The sequence below is a fragment of the Artemia franciscana genome, chromosome 18 (assembly GCF_032884065.1).
Source record: "Artemia franciscana chromosome 18, ASM3288406v1, whole genome shotgun sequence".
Lineage (NCBI taxonomy): Eukaryota > Metazoa > Arthropoda > Branchiopoda > Anostraca > Artemiidae > Artemia > Artemia franciscana.
Genome location: NC_088880.1, coordinates 12,442,085 through 12,465,254, shown reverse-complemented (window position 1 = coordinate 12,465,254; position 23,170 = coordinate 12,442,085). Strand labels below are relative to the sequence as shown.

Here is a 23,170-nt window from a genome sequence, read left to right as displayed (position 1 = left end):
TGTGTGTGTGTGTGTGTGTGTGTGTGTGTGTGTGTGTGTGTGTGTGTGTGTGTGTGTGTGTGTGTGTGTGTGTGTGTGTGTGTGTGTGTGTGTGTGTGTGTGTGTGTGTGTGTGTGTGTGTGTGTGTGTGTGTGTGTGTGTGTGTGTGTGTGTGTGTGTGTGTGTGTGTGTGTGTGTGTGTGTGTGTGTGTGTGTGTGTGTGTGTGTGTGTGTGTGTGTGTGGTGTGTGTGTGTGTGTGTGTGTGTGTGTGTGTGTGTGTGTGTGTGTGTGTGTGTGTGTGTGTGTGTGTGTGTGTGTGTGTGTGTGTGTGTGTGTGTGTGTGTGTGTGTGTGTGTGTGTGTGTGTGTGTGTGTGTGTGTGTGTGTGTGTGTGTGTGTGTGTGTGTGTGTGTGTGTGTGTGTGTGTGTGTGTGTGTGTGTGTGTGTGTGTGTGTGTGTGTGTGTGTGTGTGTGTGTGTGTGTGTGTGTGTGTGTGTGTGTGTGTGTGTGTGTGTGTGTGTGTGTGTGTGTGTGTGTGTGTGTGTGTGTGTGTGTGTGTGTGTGTGTGTGTGTGTGTGTGTGTGTGTGTGTGTGTGTGTGTGTGTGTGTGTGTGTGTGTGTGTGTGTGTGTGTGTGTGTGTGTGTGTGTGTGTGTGTGTGTGTGTGTGTGTGTGTGTGTGTGTGTGTGTGTGTGTGTGTGTGTGTGTGTGTGTGTGTGTGTGTGTGTGTGTGTGTGTGTGTGTGTGTGTGTGTGTGTGTGTGTGTGTGTGTGTGTGTGTGTGTGTGTGTGTGTGTGTGTGTGTGTGTGTGTGTGTGTGTGTGTGTGTGTGTGTGTGTGTGTGTGTGTGTGTGTGTGTGTGTGTGTGTGTGTGTGTGTGTGTGTGTGTGTGTGTGTGTGTGTGTGTGTGTGTGTGTGTGTGTGTGTGTGTGTGTGTGTGTGTGTGTGTGTGTGTGTGTGTGTGTGTGTGTGTGTGTGTGTGTGTGTGTGTGTGTGTGTGTGTGTGTGTGTGTGTGTGTGTGTGTGTGTGTGTGTGTGTGTGTGTGTGTGTGTGTGTGTGTGTGTGTGTGTGTGTGTGTGTGTGTGTGTGTGTGTGTGTGTGTGTGTGTGTGTGTGTGTGTGTGTGTGTGTGTGTGTGTGTGTGTGTGTGTGTGTGTGTGTGTGTGTGTGTGTGTGTGTGTGTGTGTGTGTGTGTGTGTGTGTGTGTGTGTGTGTGTGTGTGTGTGTGTGTGTGTGTGTGTGTGTGTGTGTGTGTGTGTGTGTGTGTGTGTGTGTGTGTGTGTGTGTGTGTGTGTGTGTGTGTGTGTGTGTGTGTGTGTGTGTGTGTGTGTGTGTGTGTGTGTGTGTGTGTGTGTGTGTGTGTGTGTGTGTGTGTGTGTGTGTGTGTGTGTGTGTGTGTGTGTGTGTGTGTGTGTGTGTGTGTGTGTGTGTGTGTGTGTGTGTGTGTGTGTGTGTGTGTGTGTGTGTGTGTGTGTGTGTGTGTGTGTGTGTGTGTGTGTGTGTGTGTGTGTGTGTGTGTGTGTGTGTGTGTGTGTGTGTGTGTGTGTGTGTGTGTGTGTGTGTGTGTGTGTGTGTGTGTGTGTGTGTGTGTGTGTGTGTGTGTGTGTGTGTGTGTGTGTGTGTGTGTGTGTGTGTGTGTGTGTGTGTGTGTGTGTGTGTGTGTGTGTGTGTGTGTGTGTGTGTGTGTGTGTGTGTGTGTGTGTGTGTGTGTGTGTGTGTGTGTGTGTGTGTGTGTGTGTGTGTGTGTGTGTGTGTGTGTGTGTGTGTGTGTGTGTGTGTGTGTGTGTGTGTGTGTGTGTGTGTGTGTGTGTGTGTGTGTGTGTGTGTGTGTGTGTGTGTGTGTGTGTGTGTGTGTGTGTGTGTGTGTGTGTGTGTGTGTGTGTGTGTGTGTGTGTGTGTGTGTGTGTGTGTGTGTGTGTGTGTGTGTGTGTGTGTGTGTGTGTGTGTGTGTGTGTGTGTGTGTGTGTGTGTGTGTGTGTGTGTGTGTGTGTGTGTGTGTGTGTGTGTGTGTGTGTGTGTGTGTGTGTGTGTGTGTGTGTGTGTGTGTGTGTGTGTGTGTGTGTGTGTGTGTGTGTGTGTGTGTGTGTGTGTGTGTGTGTGTGTGTGTGTGTGTGTGTGTGTGTGTGTGTGTGTGTGTGTGTGTGTGTGTGTGTGTGTGTGTGTGTGTGTGTGTGTGTGTGTGTGTGTGTGTGTGTGTGTGTGTGTGTGTGGTGTGTGTGTGTGTGTGTGTGTGTGTGTGTGTGTGTGTGTGTGTGTGTGTGTGTGTGTGTGTGTGTGTGTGTGTGTGTGTGTGTGTGTGTGTGTGTGTGTGTGTGTGTGTGTGTGTGTGTGTGTGTGTGTGTGTGTGTGTGTGTGTGTGTGTGTGTGTGTGTGTGTGTGTGTGTGTGTGTGTGTGTGTGTGTGTGTGTGTGTGTGTGTGTGTGTGTGTGTGTGTGTGTGTGTGTGTGTGTGTGTGTGTGTGTGTGTGTGTGTGTGTGTGTGTGTGTGTGTGTGTGTGTGTGTGTGTGTGTGTGTGTGTGTGTGTGTGTGTGTGTGTGTGTGTGTGTGTGTGTGTGTGTGTGTGTGTGTGTGTGTGTGTGTGTGTGTGTGTGTGTGTGTGTGTGTGTGTGTGTGTGTGTGTGTGTGTGTGTGTGTGTGTGTGTGTGTGTGTGTGTGTGTGTGTGTGTGTGTGTGTGTGTGTGTGTGTGTGTGTGTGTGTGTGTGTGTGTGTGTGTGTGTGTGTGTGTGTGTGTGTGTGTGTGTGTGTGTGTGTGTGTGTGTGTGTGTGTGTGTGTGTGTGTGTGTGTGTGTGTGTGTGTGTGTGGTGTGTGTGTGTGTGTGTGTGTGTGTGTGTGTGTGTGTGTGTGTGTGTGTGTGTGTGTGTGTGTGTGTGTGTGTGTGTGTGTGTGTGTGTGTGTGGTGTGTGTGTGTGTGTGTGTGTGTGTGTGTGTGTGTGTGTGTGTGTGTGTGTGTGTGTGTGTGTGTGTGTGTGTGTGTGTGTGTGTGTGTGTGTGTGTGTGTGTGTGTGTGTGTGTGTGTGTGTGTGTGTTGTGGTGTGTGTGTGTGTGTGTGTGTGTGTGTGTGTGTGTGTGTGTGTGTGTGTGTGTGTGTGTGTGTGTGTGTGTGTGTGTGTGTGTGTGTGTGGTGTGTGTGTGTGTGTGTGTGTGTGTGTGTGTGTGTGTGTGTGTGTGTGTGTGTGTGTGTGTGTGTGTGTGTGTGTGTGTGTGTGTGTGTGTGTGTGTGTGGTGTGTGTGTGTGTGTGTGTGTGTGTGTGTGTGTGTGTGTGTGTGTGTGTGTGTGTGTGTGTGTGTGTGTGTGTGTGTGTGTGTGTGTGTGTGTGTGTGTGTGTGTGTGTGTGTGTGTGTGTGTGTGTGTGTGTGTGTGTGTGTGTGTGTGTGTGTGTGTGTGTGTGTGTGTGTGTGTGTGTGTGTGTGTGTGTGTGTGTGAGTGTGTGTGTGTGTGTGTGTGTGTGTGTGTGTGTGTGTGTGTGTGTGTGTGTGTGTGTGTGTGTGTGTGTGTGTGTGTGTGTGTGTGTGTGTGTGTGTGTGTGTGTGTGTGTGTGTGTGTGTGTGTGTGTGTGTGTGTGTGTGTGTGTGTGTGTGTGTGTGTGTGTGTGTGTGTGTGTGTGTGTGTGTGTGTGTGTGTGTGTGTGTGTGTGTGTGTGTGTGTGTGTGTGTGTGTGTGTGTGTGTGTGTGTGTGTGTGTGTGTGTGTGTGTGTGTGTGTGTGTGTGTGTGTGTGTGTGTGTGTGTGTGTGTGTGTGTGTGTGTGTGTGTGTGTGTGTGTGTGTGTGTGTGTGTGTGTGTGTGTGTGTGTGTGTGTGTGTGTGTGTGTGTGTGTGTGTGTGTGTGTGTGTGTGTGTGTGTGTGTGTGTGTGTGTGTGTGTGTGTGTGTGTGTGTGTGTGTGTGTGTGTGTGTGTGTGTGTGTGTGTGTGTGTGTGTGTGTGTGTGTGTGTGTGTGTGTGTGTGTGTGTGTGTGTGTGTGTGTGTGTGTGTGTGTGTGTGTGTGTGTGTGTGTGTGTGTGTGTGTGTGTGTGTGTGTGTGTGTGTGTGTGTGTGTGTGTGTGTGTGTGTGTGTGTGTGTGTGTGTGTGTGTGTGTGTGTGTGTGTGTGTGTGTGTGTGTGTGTGTGTGTGTGTGTGTGTGTGTGTGTGTGTGTGTGTGTGTGTGTGTGTGTGTGTGTGTGTGTGTGTGTGTGTGTGTGTGTGTGTGTGTGTGTGTGTGTGTGTGTGTGTGTGTGTGTGTGTGTGTGTGTGTGTGTGTGTGTGTGTGTGTGTGTGTGTGTGTGTGTGTGTGTGTGTGTGTGTGTGTGTGTGTGTGTGTGTGTGTGTGTGTGTGTGTGTGTGTGTGTGTGTGTGTGTGTGTGTGTGTGTGTGTGTGTGTGTGTGTGTGTGTGTGTGTGTGTGTGTGTGTGTGTGTGTGTGTGTGTGTGTGTGTGTGTGTGTGTGTGTGTGTGTGTGTGTGTGTGTGTGTGTGTGTGTGTGTGTGCGTGTGTGTGTGTTAGTTTGAGTCTCTCCGGTATGTTTTGTGGATTCACAAATAGAAACCCAGCTTTTAGACCCCTGATTCCCAACGTGGAGTGCAGCCAAAACCAGTGGGACATGGTGATATTTTGGTGGGTCATAGGCAGACCGTGCACCCTTTATACACTTTAGAGGCTTATTTTTGAAAAAAAAACACGTGAATGACGTCACATTTTGAAACTCGCTCTCACTTAGCTGTAACAATTAAGTTTGCTAGAGTATAAAATTTCCCAAGCAGAAAGTTTTAAATGCAAAAATATTTGATTGATTCTGTTTCTTAATTCTAGTCTTTTTAAAGTAATATCATAATTAATTAAAAAAAAATATGTACGATTATCAAGTCGAAAATTCCAAGGCTTTTATAAGCTAGGGCTTTTTTATTTGTAAGTAAAAATATGTCGTCTTAACATAAAACCGCAATTATTATGGAGAACTCTGACTTGCTCAATTTACAAATAGACAAATGTGTAGAGGAAGCTTCAGACCGCATTAACAAATCAGACTTTCAAATTGACAAGGAACAATATAAAGATAGTATGCTTGTTGTAAATCCTAGATCCCGTACTGTTAAAAAATCATTCAAGTGTGATATATGTCGAAGAAAATTTTCTCAATCGAGCCATTTGAATGTGCATAAAAGACTGCATACAGGTGAAAAACCTTTCAAGTGTGATACATGTAAGAAGTGTTTTTCTGATTCGAGCAATTTTAAAGTGCATCAAAGATTGCATACAGGTGAAAAACCTTTTAAATGTGAGCTATGTACGAAAAATTTTTCTCAGTTGAGCAATCTGAATCTGCATCAGAGATTTCATACAGGTGAAAAGCCATTCAAATGTGATGTATGTGCGAAATCCTTTTATCAATCGTGCAATTTGAATGTGCATAAAAGACTGCATACAGGTGAAAAACCTTTTAAATGTGAGCTATGTACGAAAAAATTTTCTCAGTTGAGCAATCTGAATCTGCATCAGAGATTTCATACAGGTGAAAAGCCATTCAAATGTGATGTATGTGCGAAATCCTTTTTTCAATCGTGCCATTTGAATGTGCATAAAAGACTGCATACAGGTGAAAAACCTTTTAAATGTGAGCTATGTACGAAAAAATTTTCTCAGTTGAGCAATCTGAATCTGCATCAGAGATTTCATACAGGTGAAAAGCGATTCAAATGTGATGTATGTGCGAAATCCTTTTTCCAATCGTGCCATTTGAATGTGCATAAAAGACTGCATACAGGTGAAAAACCTTTCAAGTGTGATACTTGTAAGAAGTGTTTTTCTGATTCCAGTAATTTTAAAGTGCATCAAAGGTTGCATACAGGTGAAAAACCTTTTATTTGTAATGAATGTAAGAGATGCTTTTCCTCTTTAGGTAGTTTGAGTGCACATCGAAGAGCGCATACAGGTGAGAAACTACATAAATGTGATGGATGTAGTAAATATTTCTCTGATTCGAGTAATTTGAATAAGCATCGATGAGTCCATACGGGTGAGAGACCATTTAAAAATTGAAATGTTATTTATGCAGACTCCCAGTCTCAGAGGCCGTATTTGGAAACGGTATGCCATTGATCCCTAAACATATATGTCCCAGTGTTAAGCTCTATATGTAAGTGCACCAGTGTACAGTAAGGAGTACTATCTTAGGTGCACCAGTGTAGAGTTTCAGTATGTATTAAATAAAAAAAAAACTAGTATTTTTAACTGTAAGTAAGGAGCGACATTAAAACTTAAAACTAACAGAAATTACTCCGTATATGAAATGGGTTGTCCCCTCCTCAACGCCTCGCTCTTTACGCTAAAGTTTGACTCTTTGCCACAATTCTTCTTTTTAAAACAATTAAAAGCTTTAGCGTAAAGAGCGAGGCGTTGAGGAGGGGACAACCCATTTCATATACGGAGTAATTTCTGTTCGTTTTACGTTTTAATGTCGCTCCTTACTTACATTTAAAAAAACTAGTTTTTTTATTTAATTTCTGAACGTTTTTGAATTAATGCATGTTTGATTTTGGCTCTCCACCATAGGACTTGTCCAATCTTATTGAATTTTTTGTATTGAATCAGATTAACATATTATTAAGATGAAATGTGCATATTAATTCCTTTTTTGGCTAAATGGCTTTCTCTTAGTTTTGATCAGACGATTTTGAGACATAAGGGGTGGGGAAGGAGGCCTAGTTGCCCTCCAATTTTTTGGTTACATAAAAAAGCAACTATAACTTTTAATTTTTAACTAACGTTTCTATTAGTAAAAAATATACGTAACTTAAGAATTAACTTACGTAACAAACTTTTATATTCTTATGTTTTTATTATGTATATAAGGGGGTTTGTACCCTCGTTAATGCCTCGCTCTTTACACTAAATCGTAAGTTTTGTCTCAATTCTTTAAGAATGACCCCTGAATCAGAAAGGCCGTAGAGTAAATAGTTGAAATTACTAAAAATACTTTAGCATAAAAAGCGAGATATTTATCTCCTCCTAAATACCTCGCTATTTATGCTAAAGTATATTTAGAGCCCCTCATATGCGTAAAAATCTCTGCTCGTTTTAAGCTTCAATGCTACTCCTTACTTTCTCCTTAATTGAAAAAACTTTTTCATGTTTATTTTTTCATTTTTTTTTTATAGTAGTTTTAGAAAATCCTGCGTCCTTTTCATTGAATTTCTTTTCCCCCATGACATGTTTCTCCAAGGAAAGATCCTCCCACATAGCCCCTTCCCCTCAGCCCCACCCCCAAAACCAAAATAATCCCCCTGAAAACGTCTCTATACTTCCCAGTAATGATTATTATATGTAAACACTGGTCAAAGTTTGTAACTTACAGCCCCTCCCCCAGAGACTGTGGGGGAGTAAGTCATTCCCAAAGACATGGTTATTATGGTTTTTGACTATGCGGAACAAAATGGCTATCTCAAAATTTTGATCCGTTGACGTTGGAGAAAAAACGAGCATGGGAGGGGCCTAGGTGCCCTCCAATTTTTTTGGTCACTTAAAAAGGGCACTAGAGCTTTTCATTTCCGTTAGAATGAGCCCTCTTGCGACATTCTAGGACCACTGGGTCGATACGATGACCCCTGGGGAAAAGAAAAAAAAAAACAAATAAACACGCACCCGTGATTTGTCTTCTGGCAAAAAATACGAAATCCCACGTTTTTATAGATAGGAGCTTGAAATTTTTGCTATAGGGTTCTCTGATACGCCGAATGCGATGGTGCGATTTTCGTTAAGATTCTATGACTTTTACGGGGTGTTTCCCCCTATTTTCCAAAATACAGCAAATTTTCTCAGGCTCGTAACTTTTGATGAAAAAGACTAAATTTGATGAAACTTATATATTTAAAATCAGCATGAAAATCCGATTCTTTTTATGTATATTTTAGCATCAAAATTCCGTTTTTTTAGAGTTTCGTTTACTATTGAGCCGGGTCGCTCCTTACTACAGTTCGTTACCACGAGCTGTTTGAAACGTACCAGTGTTCAGTTCCATGGGTAAATGTACCAGTGTTTAGTTCTGAATGTATTATATTATCGTCGTAGTAGCTGTATCTGTTATCTAGTTTAAAGTAAAGAACGACCACTAGCCAATGTTAACTGAAATAATCGATTGACAAGATAACTTGAAACAAATAGCTTTTTAAAAGTTGCTTCTCTAAGGTATGTTATATAAAGAATAATTAATCATAAATAGGGAATATGTAAGTTTCATCGGTATCATGGCTGTAGAGATGACTGAAACCGAGTAAAGAACAAACCATGGTACGTATGGGACTTAGTTAGCTGCCTGATTCTCTAAAATTCGCCTCCTGCTATTCCAAATAAGAAAAAGAGCGAAGAGCTTATATGGTACTCGTGACGAGGTCGGAAGAACCAACATTTCGCAATATTATCACGGTAATGGTTTTTTTTTCTGAAGGCTACCATGATAAAAACCGCTGCGCGGGATTTCTGCCTCTGAAGCTAAATAGCTTTTTCTAAAATTTTTGATCGCTTTAAATCCATCGCTTGATTCAGCTTCTCCTACGTTTGCTGGTCCATATTACAACAAATTCCAGATTTAATCACCATAAATAGTGATCCAATATGATATTTTTGGTAAAAGTATTAGTCAAGGCCGGACACTGTAAGAAAGGTTTTGAAATTAAACTAAAACTTAATACTAAAAATGGCAGAGCAAGAAAGGAAACTTGTAAAAATTATCTCCTGCAGGAATTGAGCCTACGGCCTTTAAAGGAGAATAGCAACACCATATCCTCTGCGCTTTGCAGGTATTCAAGGAGATATTTTTAAAATACTTTTTTCTAATTTTTCCGCATTAACCGTCTCTCCACTCCCCCCAGATGGTCGAATTGGGGAAGCGACTATTTCTAATTTAATCTGGTCCTGCCTCTGATACACCTGCCAACTTTCATCGTCCTATCTTATCTAGAAGAGCCCGAACTAGCAAAACCAGGACTGGCAGACCGACCGACAGACGGACGGAAATTGCGATTGTTATATGGCACTCGGCTGACGGGCAGATGCCATAAAAATGCTATTGGCTTTATCCAGTTTAGGATTTTTATATCCGGGTCGCAGTGGTAGCTACAAACCTAGTAAGAGACGATCCCCCAAAGTAGAAATAATAGCCCTAAAACTAAAACTAAAACTCCTAAGACTACATTCATAAAAAAAAAACGAAGAGCACTATTAGAACCCTATTCAATGCCACTATATAGGAAACTAACTGGCCCTTGGCTTGAACAACATAGTTATATTAAAATACGATCATTAAAAGAACAAACATTTTGCATATTGGGATTAATTGTCTACTTATACACAAGGAACACACAAAAATGCAAACAACTGTAACATATGAAAATACCAACAGCTATTACAAATCAAAATGCTAACAACTATGATAAATGAAAATACTAATAATAAATCACATATAATTGCTAACAACTATTAGATGAATTGCAGTTCTAGGAGCTATAACACAAACATTACGTAAACAATCAAAAAAGTTCATCATAAATGGGGTCGGTCAGAAGAATCTCATGTAATAGTTATTAATATTAGGTTTGTTTAGACTTTAATTTGATATATGCATCAAAATCGTCTGTGGGAGATTCATAAATAGAACAATATATGGTTTTAATAAATCTATGACGACATTTATTATCTAGTATATGAAAATGAAGTTCTTTGAAAAAAATAATTTTATTTTAAATACTTTTTTGTTAATCACAAAAACACGTAATTGCGACAACTTCTTTATGCAATGATATAAGCTACTATAGTGTTACAGAAAAATACAGATTTTTAGCTAAAAAAATATTTTTTCTTTAATTACAAAAAGTTTTTAACTACATCAATTTCCTTTAGAATGAGCCATTAAACTACTCTTTACGATGTTCCAGTGCCTAGCAGTCTGAAGAGAAAAAAAAGATGCCGCATATGCAGAATATCGTGATTGCAGCCACTTTTCTTGATCTTCAAGTCAATATATTTCCCTTGTTGTTTAAGCCAAGAGACGGTAAGTTTCCTATATAGGGGTTTCAGACAAGGCGGTTCTAATAGTGTTCTTCTTGTTTTGATACGACTCTAAAAAAATTGATATGGCTCTGGCATTTTAAGCCTCCTTTAGAAAAGCTTAAATTTTGAACAAGAGATTCAGATATCAGGGAGAGTGGCATCAGTATTTTGGATATGCCTAGGTGGGGCATGCCCCAAAATGGATAGGGAACCACTGCTTTAGACACAAATCAGAGATTAACATAACTTTTGGTTTAGTTTTATCCATTTAGTGGAGATCAAGTTCGTTTAAGTTGTGATACTGGTCGTCCAAGGCGAGAATCACCCAAGGTCGTCTCAGCGAGAGTATATGAATTACTCTGTATGACTAATAAGACATACATCTTATTTTAGCTGTTTGGGAATTTAAATCATCATATTGGCAGAATAAGATTGTGACTGGACAGAGTGGTAGAAGAAACAAATAGCTCAGTTTCACGAAGGGAATATAAAACTTCATCACAAAAAAGAAACACGAGATGGCAGGGGCATCACTAGCCTTTTATCTTTGAGGGGGGACGTCGAAAATGTGCTGACGAATTTGGGTACGTGCCGACAAAAACCGACATATTTTTACTTCGTTTTTATCGTGTTAAAATAACATTAGTTGCGGAAAATTGTCATATATAATAGAGAAAAACTCAGGTACAAAAGTAAAATCAAGACAATGAAAATAAGCTAAACTTTAAGGTTGCGTGGCTTTTGAACATTCCAGTTTTCTACAAGAAGTTTAAAGTCAATTTTTCCAGTACGACTTTTTCTGACTTTTTCTGACATTTTTCATGAGCACGAGATGGTCAAGTCAATCGTTTCCCATTGTCGACATCAATCTGTTCTTGACGATTTTTGTCTTGCTAAATATTCGTTCACCTTTGGCAACTGTCACTGGAATAGTTTTTCTTTTTCAAAAGTGAATGCTCTGTATGCTAAATGCAACCCTAGACTGTTCTAATTCGACAGAGAGAACAACTCGGCAAACTCAATGATATTTCCAGTGCTTTTGCAAATCTCTGAAAAAGACCGGTAATATTCCCTCTGTGGGCTAGGCATTTTAGGTACTGAATATTTATTCCTAACTTCTTGGAAATTTGAGCATTTGTTCCATCAAGGTGACCACTCACGTAACTTCCAAAATCGTAGCATTGAAATGCCAGTTTTCATTCATTGATACAAGCCTTCCGCCAGACTCGTAGAATTTCTTCTGCAAAATCGGCTTCTTTCTTTGACTTAGAATCTTTAATGACGAGTAAACGATCTTTAGCGAGTCCCTCTCTATCAATGTGCCGTACACCTACAGCTAAACACTCTTCATGGCTGACAGCAGGTATTTCGCCTGCAAAGAGGCCAAAAAAGTCAGTTTCATTAATCTCTGCTATGATGGTTTGAGCTGGCTCTGTTGCGACAATCGCAATTAATTTATTTTGGCTACTAGACGACAGATAGCTGGTGAAATTCGGCCTGTTCTGTTTTTTTTTTATCTAATGGCTCATTTCGATGTTGTGTCTCAAAAAAAGATAGGCTAGCTCAATGTGATATTTCCCGTCACGATTTTTCCCATGAAATGCCAGCCCTTCTTTACTTGTGAAATGTCAGCCTATGTATATAATGCGACGCCCTCTTTCGCTTTCTTTTTTTGACTCTAAATCATTCATTAGTTTCTCCGTATTAACTAAGTTTGGCAATGATTTATCTCTCTGTAAAACACCTAACATCACCTACAGAAGCTTTGTGACCATTTGATTGGAAGTGAGTGACGAGCATTCCAGCCTTGGCACCCTTGCTTCGAATTTTGTGCCAGTTTCTAGTTTTTGTTATAAATGAAGAATCTTTGTTTCTGTATTCGCGTCCAGGTCTAGTTGGAAAGAACAAACAGACAAAGCAGTAGGCTAAATATTTAGAGACTATACTCTAGGAATCCGGTAATCATTTTACTAGTTTCTCACAAACCGGAATTGGTGTTTAGATCTCTGGGATTGGATTTCCTTGTTTATTGAAAATTGATTTTGGCTGAAATTGTCCTATTTTGACAGGTTTCAGCTTTTCTGAGTCAGAAAGTTTTTCTTTCTTAATCCTGGGATTGTGCTCGACTCATACGATTCCAGCTTGCTGTGAACTTTTTGCTTCAAATTATACTCTTTCTATTCTTGACACTTTCTGAGAAATAAATTTTTCTTACTTTCTAATAAGCCTAGTTCCATATTCGCTGATTGGTCATTCTATGTCTAGCGCTTGTATTACAGCATTTAATTCGTTAGTGATGGAATCCAACTTTAATTAGATCTACGTTGCATGGGCAACGTGAGGTGCTACGGCAACGTTTGTTCACCTTCGCCGAGCAGAAGTGTTGCGAGAGCAACACTTTGGTTTTGGTTCCTCGTTCGATTTAACGCTGAAGTTGTTAATCTGTAAGGATCTTAAAATAAACAAGTCCCCTACACGTCTTACCGCCGGAACCTAATTGGTCTTACCATCAAGTACACCGGAAACATATAATAGGTACACCAACTAGAAAAAAAATTGTGAACCCTTCATTGCCGAAGATGATTATGAGCTAAAAGCCGACTGTTGCTTAAAACTCCCCTACATGTCTCACAATTGGTATCGGCTTATTTTTAGTATCAGTATGTACCTTACTACAAAGGTTGTCAACCCCATTAAACTTTCAAACTGGTACATACTCATGAGGGAGTTTTTCTGCTAAAAATGAATGACATATACTTTGATCGGCTCATCAAGAGCTATCGAGTGCCGTCGAAAAAAAAACTATCTGTCTTAGTTCAAAAGTTGACTTTTTTGCCCTAGGCCAAGTTTCTAACGTTATCACTTAGAAAGGAGCAAAGGATAAACTCTAATTTCTTTAGCAATGAGAGAAAAAAGCACATCTGATGCCATTTCTCTACTATAATCCCAAGTGCAAAAAACCGAATGATAAACTCAGCTGAAATCACGAACAGAAATGGATAGAAACAATAGATGGCAGCACTTTCGGACCCGTGGGAAACTGCCACTTTTTGTTTCTGTAAATTTTTCTATTTATCACTCAAAGAAGATATATTGGCTGTGGGGCCGAGTAACTGCTGTATATATTTAACGCTTATAGATTTTAGTCCAAATTTCAATTTGAAACTGGTGCCTGCCTGATTGCCTGCTAGAACGGAGCTTTCCATTCGAAAGCAGAAACATGGTTTGATGAAACGAAAGCTTGACTGCATAACTTCAGATAGTTCTCTCTGACATAGGCTATATAACTCCACTTCACTTCACACACTATAGGCTCTGGCTCAAGGACAAGTAAAAACCATCCTTTTTGGCCCTAGGCAAGAGTTTTACGAAGCTCTCCAACCCTTACCACTTCGACCCTTACCACTGACACTTACCTTACCACTTTCTAGGAATAAGCTGAAATCGCGATGCTAAAAAAAAAAAAAAAAAAAAAAAAAAACGACAGAACCGATGTGTTGCTCTCGCAACACAATTCAAGTGTCACTTACTTTTTTCGCTGCCTCTTGGTACAGTCAATACTGCAAGAAAGAACAGCGAAGATATTACTGATTCCTACTGTTTCTTTGTAATGATTTTCTGAACAGCGAATTCTTCCAATGTTTTTTTTTTCTTTCACTAGGTTCCACAGTGTCAGACCTGAGAGGATAAGTCGTTCGATTTTTTCAGCCGTATTTTCTTCTACTCAGACTCCGATATTTGTCAAGGATTATCCAGGACAAATTTCATCAAGAAATGTCTGAAATATTACTTCAATTATACCACAGTTGCTTGTCTGTATTTATTTCAGGCATTCGAAAAAACAGAAAAGCTCGAAACAAATTCAAAAACTTTTATAAGGCAATCTGGCCATGACCTATTAAACTTGAAAGGTAATTTCAAAACCATATTCTTCTTTGCTTCTTGCAGGCAATTTGGTACACTTTAGTTCAGTTCATTTCCATTTTAAAGCATACCTCAAAAGAAAAGAGTGTAGGAACCTCAAAAGTAGAGAGCAAGCTCAAACGTGTAGAGATCCGCTGCATAGGAATACCGCTATTTTGTATATACAATTACGGATAATCCAATATCTCTGAAGTTCAAGCGGCTCCAATATTCCACTCCGGTACGAAAGACCACTTACCAGGACTGTGCTCAAACTCACAAAAAATTAAATTGAATTATATTCTTTAAAAGTAAGATCCTGCCCAGACTTTGGGACTCATCTATCAAATCGTCTACTTGCAACTAGGACATCGGCTGAAGTTTTGTGATAAATATCTTTAGCAGTCTCAGAATGCGAGACGCGATGTAGCTGCAACTGCGAAGCACTAAAACAAGAGGCACCACTGAAGACAGATTCTAAGCTATCTGTTGTCTCAAATTGCACTAAGCTATGTTGCGGTTCAAGATAAAGTTCGTTCGTGACAGGGCCTTCTACAGTTTCCTTGGAGCTTCCCTGGCCGTAACCATTTTGGAATATAAAATAGAGCTGTCTTTTGTACAATTTTTGCCCTAATCTTCACTTCAATACCTTTTTTCAGTTCTTCACCATGATGCTTTTAAATATGGGCAGCTTGATAATCATAGTCAAATTCGTAACACATTTCATCCTTCTTTTGGAAAAAATTTCACACCAAGCTTTATTCTAATTCTGGAGCTTTTCCTTTGTTCTGCAAACATATTTATGTACTGATGATCCGAACAAATAAAATAGTGCTCTAAGCGTCCTTTTAGGTTCAAAATAAAAAATAAATAAATAAAGTTTAAGCTAATATAAATTGCAATTCCTAGATCACTAAGGAACTTGCATCCCTCTTAACTTTCCTCACTCTTGACAAACCGGTTAGGTGTGAATTTATTTCGAAATGTTTATGTATTATAGAATTTCCTTTCGGAGTAGCAATACAACCCAGATACCCAGATAACTAAGCTTCCTGCCTTCTTTTCTTTATTAAATAAAGTCTTGAAATAAATTAAATGTCGCAAAGCAGCAAAATAGGTGTCTGTCGACCTCTTGCACATGAAGCAGTAAGTTCAATCGGGCTTCGCTCGACGAAAACTCTTCCAGAGCTTTCCTTTGCACCAAAAGAGACTTTTGTCGGGCAACTTCTGACAAAAGTCCTTCTTTAGGCCGTTTAGGGGAGGGGGAGTCCCACCACTCCTTAGTGGCGCCCCTGCGAGACGTAGAAAAAAGAAATAAAACGTAAATATGTAAATACTTACAATAAATAGAGCTAAGGAAAGAAACTTACTCAAGGAAGATATGGAAGTGGCTTCTCGAGCAAAAATTATGATCTCTTGTGTTTCCTTTATGATTTACTTAATTGGTTTGAGGAGAGAGGGACACTTGGACATCCAAGAAAATGGCAAATAAAATTAATAAGGCCGGTTAACAAATCAAAATGAAGTTTTAGGATCGATTCTGGGAAAACCTTCTTGGGTTTCCTATTGATTCTCAAATTCATCGATATTTTACCCTTTACAACATTGAAACGGAGCTTTTCATTACTTCAGACCCCACAGAATTTGACATCACCCAAAACAGGTCTGGCTCCTGGTGCTTTACAAACCTTTATACCCAAATCCCTGAGAATTACAAACCTGTAAAATATCATTTCCGCAAGTCGTTATTAATCCGTTAAATATTATAAGACGAATTGTCGTCATGTGAAACTAATGCTAAACAATTCATTAGTTCCAAATAAGATCAAGTTTGACCCGTCATATATTTCAGCTTGCAACCAATAACACCAAACAATCTCTCTCTCTCTCTCTATATATGAAAAAAAAGTCAATAGTCACACAGAGGTCATTTATCAAACAATAAATAAAATTGACCAAAGAACTAACTAACTTCCTCTAGAACAGAAATAACTTCCTCTAGTTCTCTAGTTCAATTGAGATATCCAAAGATTCATGACTATATACATATGAACAGCGTCATAAAGGGATCTGAAATCATGCTTCACGTGTTTTAGCTGTTAAAGAAATACATAATCTAACAAAAACTTTTCAAATATACAAAATATAGTCGTAAAATGGTTACTCTTTGCAAAGTTATTTAACAGGAAATCTAAGAAAGCGCAAAAATAAACCAACTTCACTTATTTATTTTGAGGGTCATCCCTGCTCGTAAAGCTAATATTTATGCTTGAAATATTGCTAAAATACTGCTCTATTTTTCTCTTTTTGGAATTTGTCTAGGATATAAAAAAAAACAGAGTTTTCTAGGATATAAAAAAAACCGTCCTTTTTTAGGGTTTTGGTTTGAAAAATACACAACAAAATTCACTTGCAAGTAATCTTTTCCAATTTTCCTACAAACTGAGGGTCTTTCAAGCTTCCCTTTCACCTCTCAATCACCCTGTGCACATGTATCTTTATTGAGTTAATCGTTTGAGATGGTAGGCATAGTCAAAACATTGACATTTGGAAATTATGAATTTTAATTATGGAAATTTGATTACATAAAACACTTATAACGTTTAGATTCCATAATTGACACTTATAAAACTTACTTTCTTGATTCTCTGATATCTGATTTGGGTCCAAACATCCTTCACCAAACAACTTAGCGTATTTACCAATGGATTTTAGGAGATCGTGAAAAATCACTCCTCTCAGCCACGGCTTGTCACGACTAAAAAGAAAAGAAGCAAGATAAAAATTTGCCTTAAGAAGAAAAACACAAAATTTAGAAGGAAAAAAGTCGAGAGTAAAACTTTGGGAAACATAAATAAGTCCAACAATAGCACAACAGGCTTGGTTTTAGTAGGCTATTTCGAAAAAAAACAAAACAAAGATAACAATTAAAATAGTTAATTTAATACAACAAGGTTTGCCTTACCCATACACTTTTCTTAACTATGATTAAATTAAATATTTGTAATTCGATCTATTTCTCAGCGTCTGGGCAATTTGATGCTCAGTTTGCATCCGTAGTTTTGCATCAGTTTGCATCTGTAGTTTGCAAAATAATTTTTCAGTAAAAAAAAATGTAATGTTCTGGATACTTTTTGTGCTGTCAACACCATAATTTGAGAAGTCCCAGCAAGTGTAAGGTCTGATTATGATCTAGGTGAGATTATCCTCCCTTAGTTGTTTGTTTCTGTAAATGTTTTGGGATCTCATCAACTTATTTCAACGTGTTCCTTTAGACGATTTACCAAATCTCCCACTAAAAACTATATCGTACCAGCCACCCCCTGCCTTCACTCTCGCAGATATTATCTACTCTGACCCTTGGCCTCAATGATGGTAATTTAACAATAAACCTATCTAAAAGTGTTGCAAGGAGTGTCGTTTCTAAGATCAATCTTGTCGTCTTGGAAGATATCGGCTTTACTGTTCAGGGCATGGATAAAATTCTTAGTTTTACGGCGAGCAGCGACCTGGAACGACATTCCAGTGTCAAAGCCCCCGTTCAGAAATGTGATGTATTGTTACATTTAGTTTATCACATTGCGTTGATTTATAATTCCTCCATGAAACCAATATAATTTTTTGCACTTACATTAGCCCAAGTCTGGAATACGCGTACCCAGTTTGGTACACTGGCGTCACCTATTATCAAAGTAATAACCTCGAAGGTATCCGCAGTTATTTTATGAGCTCATTGCGGTACTTATGAAAGAGTACCATGGTATTATGTCTACTGATCGTTAAAGAAAGAAGATACGGCCCGGCGACGAAACTTGGCTTCAAGTGTCTGTTGTCTGAAACTCACAAGACACTTTCCATGTTTATGTGTCAGATTTACGACACAAGCACTGTAATGGACAGTTTACCTGATCAGTTGGTTTTCAAACGCTAAGCCTGACACCATTTAATTCGATTGGCCCATACTTGTCTTGATTTGTAGCTTACTTTGCGAGCAATTTTAATTCCTGGGGTTCTTCTAAGTCTATTTAAAATAAGAATATTAACATGTAACTAACAATCTAATGCTAGTCTGTTTTTATGTTATAATGTAAAATAAGGAATTATTTATTAATTAGTGTGGCCTGTGGTCACTATTATTTATCACTGTGAAGTCTGGTTATTTTTTCTTTGGTTTATTTTGCGACACGCTGCTTAGTGTCTTAGAGCATTTATTTTGAAGGTATTAGCACTTATTTTGTTTATTCTGTTTCGCTCGAGAATAGTGCTTTATTCAACAAGCTTAAAATAGAAGGAATTCATCAGAACGTTAAAAATTTATAGAATTGACTAAATAGACCGCTAAAAATAATTAAAACACAAAAGGAAATAAACGTTATGTTTTTCAATGTTATGTTTCACCTTTATCCTCACTTGTAACCTTAATCTGATTAAAAACAGACCCCAAAACTGGGCCATGATAGGAGTTAAATTTACTTCTCGTAATCAGATTCGACGTCACCTTATTCTTAAATGTTTTTAAATTGTTTGACAACTTAATTAAAGCAGTTTTGAATATAATTAGTGGTGTAGATGGGGGAGAGGGGGGGGAAGACTGTGTCCAAGGGCAGCCTCTGAGGGAGGTGCCGAACTGAGGAGGCTATTTTTTTCTTTTTTAGCATAAAGTTAGACTACATCTTGTTATTACATTGTGGTAGCGATGGCGGGCACAAAAATCGACATTATCCCCGAGCGCTAAAAACCTAGCTACGCCTCTGGCTAAAATATATATAATTATTAAATGTACATTTGCTCATTATTATACACAACAGCCCCCCAAGGCTTGTGGCAAAACCTCTCTATAAAAACTGAAAGAGCTTTTTGTTCTAAGCAAACAAAAAAAATAATAGCAAGAAATCCAGTTCAAATTAGAAATACTCTGGACATTAAATACCGCTATTGCAACAAAAGTTTAATGGGTACTACTAGTAAATAAAAGCACACCAACCAAAAAACAAGCACTGTCAAGCAATACTAATCATTATCTTATTATTCAAATGAACGAAATGTAAATGAAGAGCAACTGCTTCTAATTGTTACCAAAATTATAAAAACAGGATTTTCAATCGGAGCTAAGAGCTCCTATGACACTTGTGACAAAGTCGGAAGAATCAAGAACCAAGAGCTCATATGGCAAGAGCTCTAGAAAAATTCCTAAAATCAATAGATTGATTTAAAAGGAAAATCAGAGACTTAATGCCGGTCGGGATTTAAAATAAAAGGTCTGAGACACGAGGTCCTTGTATATATCAAAATTCATTAAGATCCAATCACCCACTCGTAAGTTAAAAATACCTCATTTTTTCTGATATTTCCTATCCCTTCAGCCCCCCAGATGGTTGAATAAAGGAAAACGACCTTATCAAGTCAATTTGGGCAGCCCCCTGGCACGCCTACCAATTTTCATCGTCCTAGCACGTCAAGAACCACCGAACTCGCCAAAGCACTGGACCCCCCTAACTCCCCCAAAGAGAACGGATCCAGTCCGGTTACGTTAACCACATTTCTACGACTTTTGCTTATTCTACCCACAAAATTTCATCCCGATCTCGCCACTCTATGCATTTTCCAAGATTTCTGGTTTCTCTCTCCAACCCCCCCCCCCCCCACCAATGTCACCAGATCTGGTCGGGATTTAAAATAAGAGCTCTGAGACATGAGTTCCTTCTAAATATCAAATTTCATCACGATCCGGTCACCCTTTTTTAAGTTTAAAATAACTCAATTTTTTTAATTTTTTCGATTTAACCCCCCCTCCAGCTTCTCCAAAGAGAGCGGATTCAGCCCGGTTATGTCAATCACGTTTCTAGGACTTTTGCTTATTCTTCCCACCAAGTTTCACCCCGATCTATCCACTCTAAGCGTTTTCAATATCACCGGATATGGTTGGGATATACAATAAGAGCTCTGAGACACGAGGTCCTTCTAATTATTAAATTTTATTTAGATCCGATCATCCATTCATAAGTTAAAATACCTGATTTTTTCAATTTTTTCTCTCCCTCGAGCCCCCCAGATGGTCGAAACGGGAAACTGACTGTTATCAAGTCAATTTGTGCTGGTCCCTGACACGCCTACCAATTTTCATCGTCCTAGCACGTACAGAAGCACCGAACAAGCCAGAGCACTGGAAATACCCCCCCCCCCCAAAGAGCAGATCCGTCCAAAATAAGTCAATCACGTATCTAGAACTTGTGCTTACTCTTCCCATCAAGTTTCATCCCGATCTCTCGACTCTAAACGTTTTCCATGATTTCCGGTTTCCAAGATTTCTGTTTCCCCCCTCCAACCCCCTATGTCCCCAGATCCGACTAGAATTGAAAATGGAGCATCTGAGACATTCGTAAGATAAAGATACTGCAATTGTCAAATTTTAAGAAATTTCCGGTTTCCCCCTCCAACTCCCCCAAATGTCGCCAAATCTGGTCGAGATTAAAATAAGAGCTTTGAAGCACAAGATCATTCTAAATATCAAATTTCATTAAGATCTGATCACCCGTTCGTATGTTACAAATACCTCCTTTTTTCGATTTTTTCCGACTTATTGAGATAGTCTAAGTCAGCATTTTCCAAAATCAATAACAAATTCAATAGCTGAGTACAATTGTCAAAAATTTACATTGAGATAGGCTAAGTCAGCATTTTCCAAAATCGATAACAAACTCAATAGCTGAGTAAAATTGTCAAAAATTTGCATTGAGATAGGCGATGTTAGCGTTTTCCAAACTCAATAACAAACTAGACCAACGTTGCCTGAGCAACGTGAAGTGATGCGGCAACCTTTGTCCGACTTCCCCGAATAAAGTGTTGCGAGAGCAACACTTTGGTTTTGTTTATTTGCTATCGGTTAAACGCCGAAGTTGTCAGCCTATCGAAGCTTTTAAAACGTTACGTTCAAAGAAGAACGCGATCAGTAATCACATGATCAAAGGCTATTCCTCAGCGTTGAAAAAAGAACAATAACAAAAGAATGTCGTAAGAAGGGACTAAATTGACCTTGCAGCCAGTTGAACTTTATCCTTTTCAATCGTAGACATCGTGACGGATGGAAGCTTAGAACAATATCTTATATGATCCAGTTGGTATTATAAAGCTATCTGTAACTTTTCAGGATCAAAATACCATACATGACACTATTAATTAAGAAGAAACTACTATGACTTACTTTTTATCAGCTCATCACGAGCTATCGATAATACCGAAAGAAGGGACTAAATTGACTTTGCAGTCAGTTGAACGTTATCCTTATCAATCGTAGACATCGTGACGGATGAAAACTTGAAACAGTATCTTATATGATCTAGTTGGTATTATAAGGCTATCCGTAACTTTTCAGGATCAAAATATTATAGATGACATTCTATTAATTATTAAGAAACTGCCTCGTTGTTTTACGTTATCGTTTGTACCCGTTGCGTAAACACTTAATTCTAGGCTACAGTGAGTATGGGTAGGCTACACCAACTAGCAAAAGTTACAAACCCCTCTTCACTGAAGATAATTGTAGCCTAACAGATGATTATTACTTACAAGTCCCCTACATGTCTTACCACTGGAACCAACTCGGTCTAACCATGAAATACACTGGAAACAAATAATAGGTACACCAAATAGCAAAATTTGCAAACCCCTCACTGCCGAATATGATTATGAGCTAACAGCCGATCTTTCCTTACAAGTCCCCTACATGTTTCACAATTGGTATCGGCCTATTTTTGGTTTCAGTGTGTACCCTACTACTGAAGTTGTCAGCCCCTTGAAACTTGAAAACTAGTATATCTCATGAAGGAATTGTTTTAACAAAAAATAGATGACATATACTTTGATCAGCTCATCAAGAGCTATCGATTCCCGTCGAAAAACAAATTCTATTTGTCTTAGTTCAAAAGTTGATTTTTTTTTTGCCGTAGGCCAACTTTCTAACGCCACCACTTAGAAAGGAGCAAAGGATAAGCTCCAATTTCTCTAGCAATGACAGAACTTTTAAAGTTTAAGAGGTACATCTGATAAAATTTCTCTACCTCAATCCCAAGTCTGAAAAAACAAATGATAAACCCAGCCGAAATCACGGCAGCACTTTCGGACCCGTGGGAAAATGCCACTTTTTTGCTTCTGTAAATTTTTTTATTTATCACTCAAAGAAGATATATTGGCTGTGGGGCCGGGTAACTGCCGCATATATTTAACTAGATTTTAGTCCATCTTCAATTTGAAAGTGGTGCCTGCCTGCTTGCCTGCTAGAACGGAGCTTTCCACTCGAAAGCAGAAACATGGTTCGATGAAACGAAAGCTTGGCTGCACAACTTCAGCGTTATCCAAACTGGGAGGCGCACCCCCCTAGGGAGAAACGGATTAGTTTAAGGGGAGGTGCGAACATCGACCAGGATTGACAAAATTAAATTGATACTACGCAGTCACACAATATATATTAACCCTTCCTCGATGCTGCCGAATACTCCGTTCAGGAACGATCAGTTAGACGATTTTTGTTATCAAGTGGTATCTAGTTTCTCAGATACAAAAATCTTCGATGTGTTGAAGATAGTAATATAAAGGTGAAGATTTTTTTTTTTTTGCAAACTCATTCCTGGCAAAGGCACATTCATTGACAATTTTAATGTAATTGACAATTTTTTTTTAATGAGAAAGCCCTATTGTCAAAAAATTCCGCATGACTTTGCAGAGATGGTGCAAAGTTACTGTCATGACACAAAACTGACCTTCCAGGTTACTAGCACTAATTAAAATGAAAACACCCAATGTTCTCTGAACGGACAGCATGCTCCACAGACCAGCTCTCGTATCAAAAAGTATGAGTGAAGAGCTTAAAGACGTTTTTACAACAGTAAAAAATCTATAAACTACATAAAAAGCAATCAATGTAAGTCATTTTATTTAAAAAGCTGTGTCACAATATGGGAGCTACTTACACCTCCCTTTCGTATTATTGTGAAGAATGCTGGCTATCTCGTGCCATATTGATTCAGAGGATACATGAGCTCCAAGTGTAATTGCAACTTCATCGAAGAAAATCAAAATGAGGACACAAATATGTCTAGCGGCGATAATTTAATTATTAAACTGATATGTTTTGTGAATATTTTAGGAAAATTACTTTTAAATAAATTGTACTTAAAATAAAGTACTTTTGAAATAAATTGATGTAAGGGCCAAAAATACATCTGTTGATTTAAAAAGATAATGTGAAACCATTCATAAAAAAATTAGAGCAATG

At 38.9% G+C, this 23,170-nt stretch overlaps 2 protein-coding genes across 2 annotated transcripts in view; one reads left to right on the top strand and one right to left on the bottom strand.

The window, feature by feature from the left end:
• Positions 1 to 23,170, bottom strand: part of LOC136038629 (synembryn-A-like) — a 148,265-nt gene that overhangs the window by 89,499 nt on the left and 35,596 nt on the right. Inside the window, exon 3 of the mRNA XM_065721865.1 lies at positions 16,536 to 16,657. Coding sequence (XP_065577937.1) covers positions 16,536 to 16,657 — 122 coding nt within the window. The remainder of the gene's footprint in view (positions 1 to 16,535; positions 16,658 to 23,170) is intronic.
• LOC136038359 (zinc finger protein 239-like) lies at positions 4,874 to 6,020 on the top strand. Its single transcript, XM_065721430.1, has one exon. The coding sequence runs from the start codon at positions 4,903 to 4,905 to the stop codon at positions 5,956 to 5,958; it is 1,056 nt and encodes a 351-aa protein (XP_065577502.1). The 5' UTR covers positions 4,874 to 4,902; the 3' UTR covers positions 5,959 to 6,020.